Source organism: Boleophthalmus pectinirostris, unplaced genomic scaffold (genome assembly GCF_026225935.1).
Source record: "Boleophthalmus pectinirostris isolate CB_2022bp ecotype Guang Dong unplaced genomic scaffold, ASM2622593v1 HiC_scaffold_6, whole genome shotgun sequence".
In the NCBI taxonomy this organism is placed as follows: Eukaryota; Metazoa; Chordata; class Actinopteri; order Gobiiformes; family Gobiidae; genus Boleophthalmus; species Boleophthalmus pectinirostris.
Window position 1 is genome coordinate 42,821,815 of NW_026571447.1, and position 12,500 is coordinate 42,834,314.

Here is a 12,500-nt window from a genome sequence, read left to right on the forward strand (position 1 = left end):
ACATTAGAACATTAACACATTAGAACATTAACACATTAGAACATTAACATTAGAACATTAACACATTAGAACATTAACACATTAGAACATTAACACATTAGAACATTAACACATTAGAACATTAACACATTAGAACATTAACACATTAGAACATTAGAACATTAGAACATTAACACATTAGAACATTAACACATTAGAACATTAACACATTAGAACATTAGAACATTAGAACACATTAGAACATTAGACATTAACATTAGAACATTAACACATTAGAACATTAACACATTAGAACATTAGAACATTAACACATTAGAACATTAGAACATTAACACATTAGAACATTAGAACATTAGAACATTAGAACATTAGAACATGGCATAAAGCTCACAGTGAGTTTGTGTGATTCAGGAGCTTTTAAAGAGATTAAGCACAACACTGTTTTATCACGATGTTCTAGTGTCACCAGACCAACATTTCAATCTCGATTTCGATACTAAGGAATTGACTTGATACAGATTCTGACAGAACGATGCTCAGAATAAAAAACACTTTCTTTAGACAAAAGTCAACGTCCCGTACCACACAAACGGACTCTGAGCTTTGAGTCATGTTCTAATGTTCTACTGTTCTGTCGCTCCTGGTCACACTCAGAGCTGGAGTTGTTTGTTTGAGTGTTTCTTTATTCTGAGTTTGTTAGATCTCCAAAGCTCCAAACACTTTGTTCCACCTTGTGATGTCATGAAGTGAACAGCTCCTTTTCCCTTTAGTTCAGTCCAGATCGGCAACTCCAGGACTGAAATGATCCAAATGATGCTGGGGGAGGAGCTACGGGGAGGGGGGAGGGGCTAGGGAACACATGTGCACTGACGATAGCTCACTTCCTGCTTCCCATGATCCTTAGCGTGTGAGCCGCGGGCCGCTGCTGCGTCGTCACGGCGTCCAAGAGTGCATCCTCCTGGTCACGCAGAGAATCACCAAATACCCCGTCCTCCTGCAGAGGATCCTGGACTGCACTAAAGGTCTGCTCCTGTCTGCTCCTGCCTGCTCCTGCCTGCTCCTGCCTCACTCCGGTCTCACTCCGGTCTCACTCCGGTCTCACTCCGGTCACACTCCGGTCACACTCCGGTCACTCCGGTCTCACTCCGGTCACACTCCGGTCTCACTCCGGTCTCACTCCGGTCTCACTCCGGTCTCACTCCGGTCTCACTCCGGTCTCACTCCGGTCACACTCCGGTCACACTCCGGTCTCACTCTGGTCTCATTCTGGTCTCACTCCGGTCTCACTCTGGTCTCACTCCGGTCACACTCTGGTCTCACTCTGGTCTCACTCTGGTCACACTCTGGTCTCACTCTGGTCTCGCTTTGATCTCCTCTCTTGCAGGAGACCCTGAGGAGTCTGTGGTCCTGTCCCGGGCGCTGAAGCTGTTGAAGGAGGTGCTGGGCTGTGTGGACAGGGAGGTGCTGGAGCTGGAGCGGACGCGGCGTCTCCAGGAGGTGCAGAGCCGTTTGGATCCTCGCGCCGAGGCCCGGGTCCGAGGAGGCACGTTCCGATCGGGAGAGCTGCACCGCCGCCGTCTCCTCCACGAGGGGGCGCTGCTCTGGAGGCTCCAGGGCTCCCGCATGAAGGGTCAGATCTCCTCCTCTTCCTCCTGTGTGTCAAATGCCCTTCCTCCTTCTCCTGTGTGTCAGATGCCCTTCCTCCTTCTCCTGTGTGTCAGATGCCCTCTCAAGATGGGGGCAGGTCAAAGGGTTGTGTTTCACTTTTGTTTCACATCTGTTTTCCACGTTTGTGTTTGACGTTTGTGTTTGGTTTTGTGTTTCACGTTTGTTTTTCACGTTTGTGTTTGGTGTTTGTGTTCCAGACGTGCGTGTGCTACTCATGAACGATGTGCTGGTTTTTCTTCAGGACAAAGACCAAAAGTTCACCTTCGCATCTCTCGTGAGTTTAGTTTCACTTTTGTTCTGGTGGTTTGAGAAAAAATCATTCACCTTGGTAAATCAATTGTATATTTGGAGTTCTTAGAGAAACAAAATGAAAAACTTCAACATAACTTTTCAAAATGGTCCCAGTTGGGTTTGTTCATTAATTTAGGGGAGAGTTACAGGATACTGAAATTGTTTTACTAAAATAAATTAAAATAAGATAAAAAATAATAATAATAAAAATAGAACCCAAAGTGTATTTTATTCTCACTGGCCACGTTTAGGTGATGTTTTTTAATTCCCAAGCAAATGTGATACCACATTTGTAAACGTTGCAAATGTGGTATCAGAATTTGTTTTGAGTCTATTCCTTAGTAACAAACACTGTCCTCTACAGGGGGCGCTGTTTAGGGCTCACACTTTTAGCTGTATCTGAATGACCAGCAGGTGAAACAGTAGTGTACTCAGTCTCCCACAATACACCTATAAAAGTAGTTCCAGCTTTGGTCACTAGGGGTCAGAGCACAATGCACTGGACAGATACAGGTGTGTATGTTTGTGTTTTATGTGTTTATTTGTATGTTTCTCAGGATAAATCCCCCGTGGTTTCTCTCACCGGACTCATCGTTCGGGACATAGCGAATCAGGAGAAGGGTTTGTATCTGATCAGTGACTGTACGCCTCCTGAGATGTACGAGCTCCACACCAGCTCCAAAGAAGAACGCAAGACCTGGATCAACAAGATCCACCAGGCTGTGCTCAGGTACTGAACCTGGACTAAACCAGGTCTAAACCAGTTCTAAACCAGTTCTAAACCAGGTCTGTTTGCAGTTGTCCATCTCGAGCTGAGTTTCCGTTGATTGAGACCGAAGACAAGGCTCTGCAGCGGCGCCTGCGAGGTCTGTGATTGGCTCTTTCCTCTCGTCCCACTGGCCACATTTACATGGTGTTTTTTAATTCCGAATTAATTGTTCTGAAGTAAATAGTGTAAAATTAAAATATTATTCTTGGAGTTTACATAAAAATAATAATTTCAAATTAGGTTAAATTGTCTTCATTTAATTGTGCTCAGCATCTGGGGGTGGGGAAGGTTCTGATTGGACAGAGACACTAATGGATTTACTTCTTTGGGAAGAAAACACACACTTCAGCTGCTCCCGGCTTTTCTGTCATCTCGGTTTTTCGTTCCTCCACGGACACAAACACCATCCAAACATTTCCCGCAGTGGTTCCGATGATAATTACGAAGCAGCAGCTGGAGAATTGTCTCATCACACTTTACGTCTGTGAGCTGAGGAGGAGAAGGAAGGAAGAAGACAAAGTGAGTGTGAGGCGGCTCTACCTCAGCCCACTCCCGCATCCCGCTCACAAATCCAAAGAGACGTGGATCAAAATCCCAAGACAGAACTGGTGGAGCTGGATCGTCCGGATCAACGCGTCAAAAGGACGACACAACGAGCATGAAGCACCAGCAGCATTTTAACAACAACAAACCACAAACAGGATCCAAGAACAAAATTCATTCGGCTTTAAAATCAGAATAAACCAAACACTTACTTCGGAATTAAGTTGAATTCTGAATAATCGTTTTCATTAGGAAAGAAGTGTTTACACAGTGTTTTTAAAGTGGATTTCATTTTAATTCAGAATTTTAAAAATGTATTCGGAATTAAAGCTCATATGGAAATATGGCAAATGTCTTTCTTCACTTGTCTCGTCTCATCTTCTCTCCTCTCGTGTGATTGGCTGCAGCGGAGATCCAGCAGAAGGATCGTGAGGTTCTGGAGCTGCTTCAGGAGAGACTAACGCTGTTCTCAGACCTGGTCCAGGCCACAAGTCTGGACCCAGATCCAGAGAGACCCAAGACGGACTTCAGTCGTCGCCTTTTCCGCTCTGACTCAGGCCCCGCCCCCCAGGCCGAGCCACTGCTCCACGGCGCCATCTGTGAAGGTGACGCGCTATTGTTTGTCTAGGACTAAACCAAGACTAAACCAGGACTAAGCCAGGACTAAACCAGGACTATTAGTATCATAATCTCTGTGCCATGTTCTTCACGTCTTTGTGTTGTTTGTTTCAGTGGAGAAGCTCAGCGAGCTCCTGATGGACTGTAAGATCCAGAGGAACGCAGACGCTCAACCAATCAGTGAGTCCGCCTCAACTGACCCCACCCTTCATCACAGACCCCGCCCCTCTCCACAGACCCCGCCCCTCTCCACAGACCCTCTCTTTCTCCTATGTTCTAACTAGGACCCGACTGGCCGATGTGGCCACTTGGCGACATATTAGCCGTCTGCATAAATCTTGCCGATCTGGGCCGATAGTCCATGTGGGCGTGTTATACCTCGTTACGAAGCTCAGACTTTCTATATTATGTCTGTTTAACCCAATTTACAGACGCATAAATGTCCTAAGATGTGGCGCTGCATTAGTATTTATATATATAGAATATTTACAGTAGAAATAAATACTGCCTCTTTAATACCCCATAGTTACCTTACTATATTACTCAAGTAGGAGTAAAAGTAGGCTTCTAGAAAAGTAAATGTGCCTGTGATTTTCCAGACGAGTCGGCGCCAAACGGCTGTGTCCAGATGAACGGCGGCTCCTCGAAGGTAAACCTCGTGTCTGAGTCAAATACTGTGTAATAATAATAATACATAATATGATTTTATGTGTAATAATATGAATATTAATGCATTTTATTTATTAGGCGTCATTATAGACACTCACAATGAAATAAATGTGATTATGTGTTTAGGACAAAAATGGAAACCAGCTCCAAGAATTGACCCTGACCCAGGTAAAAGCTTTTATTGTGAAGGAACTCCCCTGAAACTAGTGATTTGTATTTGTAGGGCTGACTGTGCTTTTATTTTGTAGGTCTGCATGTGCTTTTATTTTGTAGGCCTGCCTGTGTTTCTCTGATGGTTCTTTTATTTTGTAGGAGGTGTGTCGGCGACTGGTGACTCTCAGTTCGCAGCTCCACGCGCTGCAGGTACAGACTCTGTATAATTTCTCTTTATTTTAATAATAAATAAATAAAACTCATTCTAATTGATCTGTGTTTGGATAATGAGTCTTTAAAATTGCAGCAGCACAAACACAGAGGCCTGTCCATGTCAAGTGTCAGTGTTTTTCATTTAATTCGGCTCTTTCCTCTATGCCCCACCTCCAGGCTGCTGTTATTCGTCAGGATTCACTCCTGGAGTTGTCCATCAAGTTAGGACCCGCCCCCCTGAGCGGGGGAGCGGGGCAGGACGGGGAGGCGGGACTTCTGCGCCGCCAGGTGACTCTTCTACAACAGGAAGTGACACGGCTGCACGCTCTCGTCCCATTGGCAGAGCTGAGGCGCCATGCTCGCGCTCCATTGGCCGATCAGGAAGAGGATGCTGTGGACGGGGCCAATGAGAATGCATCTCAGCGATCAGACAGCCCCCGAGGTAATAATGATAATTATTATTATAATATTAAAAATCATAACAATAATAGTGGTTTAAAGTGAAGTGTGTAGGAGGAGGGGACTCTTTCACTCATCTTTTATTGTTTGTGTTTCACAGATCTGCAGGACATTCCAGAGGAGAGCGAGACCTGACACACCTGAGGTCACATGACCACACCTCAGGTCACATGAAAAGACCTGAGGTCACATGCCTCTTTTCTTCTTTTTCACTGGTGACTTTTAAGATGAAGCTGCTGTGGAGCACCTCTGGAAGTTCTGATGAACATTGAGAAACCAAAACTGGACCTGGTCTCAACCTTGACCTGGTCTCAACCTGGACTTAAGAAAACCTGAGGACTCTGGCGGGACCGAAGGGTGGGGGGAGGGGCATGGTTTTACTGATCACATGAGTCACATGATCTGAGCCCAGCGCCTCCTAACTGAAGTGACGTTCCCAAGATGAACGCAGCAAAAATATAAACATGGGTTTTAATGTTTGTATGTTTTGGATTGTTTAAATTAAATGTTTAAATGCAAATATTGAAATTAATTGTAAATTTAACACCAGGATGAAGGTGGTTCATCAGAGCTGGTGTAACCATGGCAACTGAAACAATGAAGGACCAGACCGCAGGCCGACTGAAAACTTGAACTTGCGAATTAAACATTTAGTTTAGTTTAGTACTTCCAGTGGAAATGTTCCGTTTGTGCTGTAAAAGCTTTGGGGTAGGGTTAGCAAAAGCTTTTATATTTAAAACACTTCTATGTACAGTATGTGTGTATTTAAAGGGTTCTTTACATTTCTGAGCTGTAGCAGAGACTAAACCAACATTTCATTTATGAATCTGGTGATTCCTTTGGGACTGAGCTGGAGATGACCTGGACCTAATTGTAACCCTGAAGATGAGTCTGACCCTGCAGATGCTGGAGCTTAAGCTTTTTGTTAAAGTGAAACACGAAGAACATTTCAGAAAAAATTGAAGGCTGTTTATCTTTAAACTCTGCTGTAAAACTGAAAGCTGCGCACGAGAGAACAGTGCACGTGAGGACAGTGCATGTGACAGCCGTGCACGTGGAAAGACTCTTGCATGTGCTTTTGTTTAGTGCTTTCATTTATGGTGCTGTTTTAGAGTAGAACTGATCATGTGACATATTTTATAAAGTTATTCAAATTAAAATGTTTTTATACAAAAATTAAAGTGTCTCATTTACTTTATTTTTTGTTTGATGTAGTCCCTCCATATCCTTCATATCTGCTGTGGTTAGTTCTCTTTCTGCATCACACGTGGATTTTGAGAGTCACTTTGGTGTTGTCCCTTTGCATCATGAAGTTCTGTAGTCCCTCATCTAACCATGTTTGCCAACAAATTTTCCAAAAATATCCATAAAAATATTCAGTGAAGCATTTAGATCCTCTTCCTGAAGAACTGCCAAACAATCATAACTTTTAATATACCCAACAAACAGGCCAGGATCTAACCTTCTGTAAGATTTGTAGTAAGGATCCTCAAAGCAGATTTATGCATTTTTCTTCTACTTGTTACATCTATCAGATTATTATCAGAAACCGCCTGAGGTGAATCGGGCATTTGTAAAAATGTGGGCTATACATGGTGATTTAGATGTAACGTCCAATGAAATTCTTGTGCTTTACAACAGTTCACACCCACATTCATACGCTAGTGTACACAGACACTGGGGGTTAGGTAGGTTAAGTGTCTTGCCCAAGGACACAACGACAGCATTCACTTGTGGGGGCTGGAATTACAGTCCCTGAGTAGGGTTAGGGTTTAGGGTTAGTGTTTTTGGCCCCATCCCCAGACGGGAACGGGTAATGCACGGGCCCTCTTCTCGGACTCAGGCCCAACGCCCTCCGTCGTTCTCTGTTAGCTTTTCTATTCTTTTTAGTTCTGTTACTGTTGTTATTTAGATTTGTTTGTTTGTTTCCTCTCATTTCTGCCGTCGTGTTTCATCTCTGCATCTTGCATTTGTTTTCATTTTCTTTCAGATCTTTTTTGTTGTCTTTCTTTCAGAACTTTTTTGTTCTCTTATTCATTTCTGTTGCTTTTATTTGTTTCTTTTTTTTTTTTTGAACAATAATTTATTGTCTTTTTTTTTTACAAAATAGAACAATACAATACAATCCAGCACAGCTTAGTCTGCATAGAACCAAATGGACAAAGACCGTCACAAGGTCTGAGTCAGAGCCAAAATGAAAAAGAAATAAACCCCGCACAATTATTGATTAAAATTAAAAACAAATTGGGAGCCTCCTTTATAAAGCACATCAGCCAAGTCCGGAGGACGGTGGTCCAGAAAGGGTTGCCATATTTTATAGAAAGTGTTTGAATTGCCTTTTAAGAGACACTGAGGCGTTCCATTGGGAAAACTTTAAAAGTCTCTCTGTACCATTGTGTAACAGATGGAGGTGTTGCCTGTATCCACTGAAGCAGGATGCTTCTTCTTGCCAGGTGTAAAAGTTTACGTAATAACATCATCTGCCCTGGTAACGCAGGCAGCCTCTCAGACAGGCCAAAAAGAAACAAAACCGGCTCCACGGGACAACTCGATGAAAAATGGAGCGGAGCTCCGTAGCAACATTCCTCCAAAACCTGAGTATCAACGGACACTGCCAGATACAATGATAATAAGTGCCCACAATGTTTTTACATTTTACACACAAAGGTGAGTATTGAGGGTGAATCTTATGCAAGAATTGAGGAGTACGTTGAAGTCTGTGTAAAATTCTATATTGGTTCTCCCTGAGTTTATTACAAGTAAAACTTTTTTTGGCCACCCTAGAAGCTCTTAACCAAGTCTCAGTCCTAAACTCAATCCCCATATCCAATTCCCAATGAGTCCTGGAATTCCCCGTGGTGGAAGGTCTTGATTCCATTAACTGTGCATAGCAAAGAGAAATAAATTTCTTTTTTGGTATTGCATCCTTATTAAATTTTAATAGAAATGTTTCTATTGAGTTTAAGATGGGTTGATCACCCGGGAAAGAAAGGGATGATTGAACAAAGTGTCTCACCTGGAGAAAACCAAAAAAGTCCTTCTTTGAAACTCCATACCTATTCTGAATTTGTTTAAATGACATAAGATCACCCTCCTCAAACAAGTCGCAGACAAGTTTCAAACCTTTGAAATACCAGTTTTGGAATATGCTGAGACCTGTACCCGGAGTAAATGCCGTATTTTTAATAAGAGGCTGCATCGCACTTGAAAAGTTTTTCCACCCAAGATGACCCTTAATATTACGCCAAACTCTTAATGTTACGAGCAGAATGTTTTTGTCTTTAAGCCCCACTGGTAGTTTAGTCTGATCTGAGGACAAGAGACTCAGCAGTGAAAGAGGCTCACAGCACCAACTGTCCACATGAGGCTCAGTGTCGTGTAAGAATGCACGTAACCACCCCGACACTATTCGGACATGACAGGCCCAATAGTAATATTTAAAGTTCGGTAACGCCTGACCGCCCTCGTCAGCTGGAAGTTGCAAAGTATTCATCTTAAGCCTAGGTTTTTTCCCATGCCATATAAATTTGGATAAATTTTTTTCTATCTCAGAGAATGTTGTCTTTATTAATTTTAAGAGGTAACATTTGCATAGGATAGAGTATCCTGGGAAGGATATTCATTTTGATCAAATTTATCCTGCCTAATAATGACAGAGGGAGGTCAAACCACCTGTCCAGATCACCTTTTACTGAATTCAAGATTGTTTTAAAGTTTAATTTGTATAATTCAGAGGTATTTGCTGATACTCTAATGCCTAAATATGTAAAACCTTCAGTTGACCATCTAAAGGGAAAATTAGCAGGGGGGCCCCCTCCCCCCCTCTGATCCCCCAGCGGTAGGGCTTCAGATTTATCAAAGTTAATTTTATACCCAGAAATTTGCCCAAATTGATTAATAATAGAAAGTAGAATTGGAATGGATGTCTCTAGCTTGGTAACAAACAATAACACGTCATCGGCATAAAGTGAAATTTTGTATTCAGTGTTTCCCAGTTTAATTCCACAGACTCCAGGGTGAGTTCTTATAGCCTCCGCTAGTGGCTCCAGAGCTAATGCAAATAGGAGGGGAGAGAGGGGGCAGCCCTGACGGGTTCCCCTGCCCAGGGGGAAGATATCAGAGACTGAACCATTCACCAGAACCCCTGCAGAAGGAGCACTGTACAACAATTTAATCCACCCAGAAAACTCAGGGCCCAAACCAAACCTATTTAACACATTGAATAGTTACCCCCACTCCACCCGATCAAAAGCTTTCTCAGCATCCAGTGAAATTGCAAGGGCCTTGTAATTCCTATTTTGTGAAAATTGCAAGATATTTAAAAGTCGGCGCATGTTGGAGCGGGAGTACCTGTTTTTTACAAATCCAGTCTGGTCAGGCTTCACCAAAATCGGTAGGACTTCTTCCAGTCTCCTAGCCAAGATCTTAGATAAAATTTTACAATCCACCCGAAGCAAACTGATTGGTCTATAAGATGTGCACATATCAGGAGGCTTATTCTTTTTGAGAATTAAAGAAATATGTGCCACATTCAAAGTAGGTGGGAGTGCTCCACATCCGAATGATTCCTTATACATATTCAATAATGGGCTCACATTATGTTTAGCCATTTTTTAATAGAAATCAGGCCCAAAGCCATCTGGGCCCGGGGCCTTCCCACTCTGTAAAGATTGTATAGCTTTTAAGACCTCTTGAGTACTTATTGGTTTACCCAAATCAAGTCTTTCTTGTTGGGACAACACAGAGAGACCAATTCCATCAAAAAAACTTTCATTGGAATTTGTTGTGTTGTCACATCGCGAGGAATAGAGGTCCTCATAAAACTCCTTAAGTATTTTACAGATGTGTTTTGATTCAAAATGCAAATTTCCCTTTTTATCCCTGAGAGAAGATATTGCATGATTCCCACATTTCCCCTGGGCAAGTCGGGCAAGGAGGCGTCCAGGTTTATTTCCAGATTCAAATAATCTATGCCTTGCATAAAATATTGCCATTTCTGCTTTTTGAGTAAGTAATTGGTCTAGAGCGAGGAGGACTGTTTAAAGTCCCTCTCCAAGATCAAAATTTGCTGTTCAAGTTCCAGTTGTCTGGCAAGGGCATTCTTCTTCTTTGCAGCAGTAAATGAAATAATAGAGCCTCTAAGGAATGCCTTGCCCGCTTCCCATAGAGTGGAGGCACTAACCTCTGGTGTATCATTCGTGGACACGAATAACCCCCACTGGTCTTCTAGATATTTAACAAATACAGAGTCACTCAAGAGGGTGGGATCCAAGCGCCATCGTCTTGCTAAAGGGTCATAGTGTGGTGGCAACAGATCCACAGAAACTGATGAGTGGTCCGAAAGGACACATGGAGTAATGACGCACAACTGAATTCTATCAAGAACAGATCTAGAGACAAATAAAAAATCTATTCTAGAAAAAGACTGATGAGGACGTGAATAAAATGTGAAATCCTTAACATGTGGGTTACAAACCTTCCATGCATCAAAAAGACCAAGATCAGTGCACAGTTCAGCTGTAGCTTTGACCATTTTAGAAGGTGGTTGACTCTTGGGTGGACTGTAATCAGTATCTGGAGAAAGGCCACAGTTAAAATCCCCTCCTAGTAACACACGGGTAGAACATATAGAGGAGATTTCTGCCAAAAGTTTGGAGTAAAATGCACAGTCATATGTATTTGGGGCATATACACTGCCTAGTAAAATCTGTTCTTCCATATAAAATCCCAGTGATTACCACAAATCGTCCCTCTTCATCTTTTACAATGTTGTCCACTGTAAAAGGCAGGTTTTTATGGATAAGTATTGCCACCCCTCTGCTCTTAGAATTAAAAGATGAGTAGTAAATCTGTCCCACCCAGTCCCGCTTCAGTTTTAAATGCTCAGGATCGGTTAGGTGGGTTTCTTGTAATAATGCAATTTTTACCCTGTCTTTTTTAAGCATGGAAAGTACTTTACGCCTTTTAACAACATGATTAATTCCCTTGACATTAAGTGTTAATATTTTTGTGTCACTCATTACCCATACTCAGTAACCTGGTAAAGACTTGACTCTTGAACTAGACTAGCTGTGCTGGTACCAACAAAGCCACTAAACTTAGATGGCCAGAGAACAAACATGTCAAACCAAATGAAAAGTACGAAAACAAAAATACAAATACAAAAACACAAATATACACCAAACCTAAATAGCCACCCAACAGGTGGCACACACAAAAAAAACAATCCCAGGTGTTGCCAAAAGAAGTCTCCACTCCACAGGAAATTAAAATAATCCCACGCCAGCTCCCACCAAATTGAAATGTGGTCAGACTACCAAAATATTTTCCAGAAAATAAATGTATCTGTACAAGTCCAACGTTTGTTCTGCAAACTACTGTGAACTTACGTGAACAATCTTCTTGGTCAGTGGTTTATTTATCCGCTGTCATCTCCTTAGTTTAAAGCAGCAATGAAATCCTGGGCTTCCTTTGGAGAATAGAACTCGTGCGTAGTGCCCTCGTGCTTAAGGGTGAGCGTGGCAGGGTAACGCATATTAAAGCGGATGCCCTTCCCAATAAGAGCACGGCACGCGTCATTAAAACCCCGTCTCCTCTCGCGCACTGCTAACGATAGATCCTGGTGAATAAAGATCCGCTGCCCGTCATGTTTCAGCTCTGGTGCCGCTCTCACTGCTGCCATAATCCTCTGCTTGTCTCGAGAGTTGTGAAGCTTGATGATAACAGGCCGAGGACGCGTACCTTGTCTGCCGGGGCTCTTGTCAAAGCCGAGAAGTGAAGGGAGCCAGGCTTCGAAAAAGTGTAGCGGGCTCGTCCCCTCCGTACCCTCCTTCAGGTTGATAATGCGGATGTTGTCTCGCCTGCTTCTGTTCTCCATGTCACCCAAACCACTGGCCATAGAAGCGATTCTCTTTTCGGCGTCAGCCAGTCTCCTCGCCAGCTCCGTAACGCTGTCCTCTGCATCCGAAACTCGCTGCTCCACCGCCGTAACGCGTGTATCGTGGTTATCAAGCCTGGCGGAGATTTTATCCAGTGTCTCAGAGAACTTTGACAGCCTTTCCTCCATTATCGCACAAAAGCTTTCAGACACTTTGAGTATTATTGCCTCGGTGTCATC

At 43.0% G+C, this 12,500-nt stretch overlaps 1 protein-coding gene across 1 annotated transcript in view; it reads left to right on the top strand.

Moving 5' to 3' along the window:
* The window catches only part of LOC110153610 (rho guanine nucleotide exchange factor 2-like), a 25,649-nt gene extending 19,085 nt beyond the window's left edge, over positions 1-6,564 (top strand). The window contains exons 11-22 of the mRNA XM_055163958.1: positions 905-1,022; positions 1,385-1,630; positions 1,866-1,942; positions 2,517-2,689; positions 2,758-2,825; positions 3,679-3,876; positions 4,004-4,069; positions 4,489-4,538; positions 4,685-4,726; positions 4,871-4,921; positions 5,102-5,366; positions 5,484-6,564. Coding sequence (XP_055019933.1) covers positions 905-1,022; positions 1,385-1,630; positions 1,866-1,942; positions 2,517-2,689; positions 2,758-2,825; positions 3,679-3,876; positions 4,004-4,069; positions 4,489-4,538; positions 4,685-4,726; positions 4,871-4,921; positions 5,102-5,366; positions 5,484-5,518 — 1,389 coding nt within the window. The 3' untranslated portion in view covers positions 5,519-6,564. The remainder of the gene's footprint in view (positions 1-904; positions 1,023-1,384; positions 1,631-1,865; positions 1,943-2,516; positions 2,690-2,757; positions 2,826-3,678; positions 3,877-4,003; positions 4,070-4,488; positions 4,539-4,684; positions 4,727-4,870; positions 4,922-5,101; positions 5,367-5,483) is intronic.
* The last annotated feature ends 5,936 nt before the right edge of the window (positions 6,565-12,500 follow it).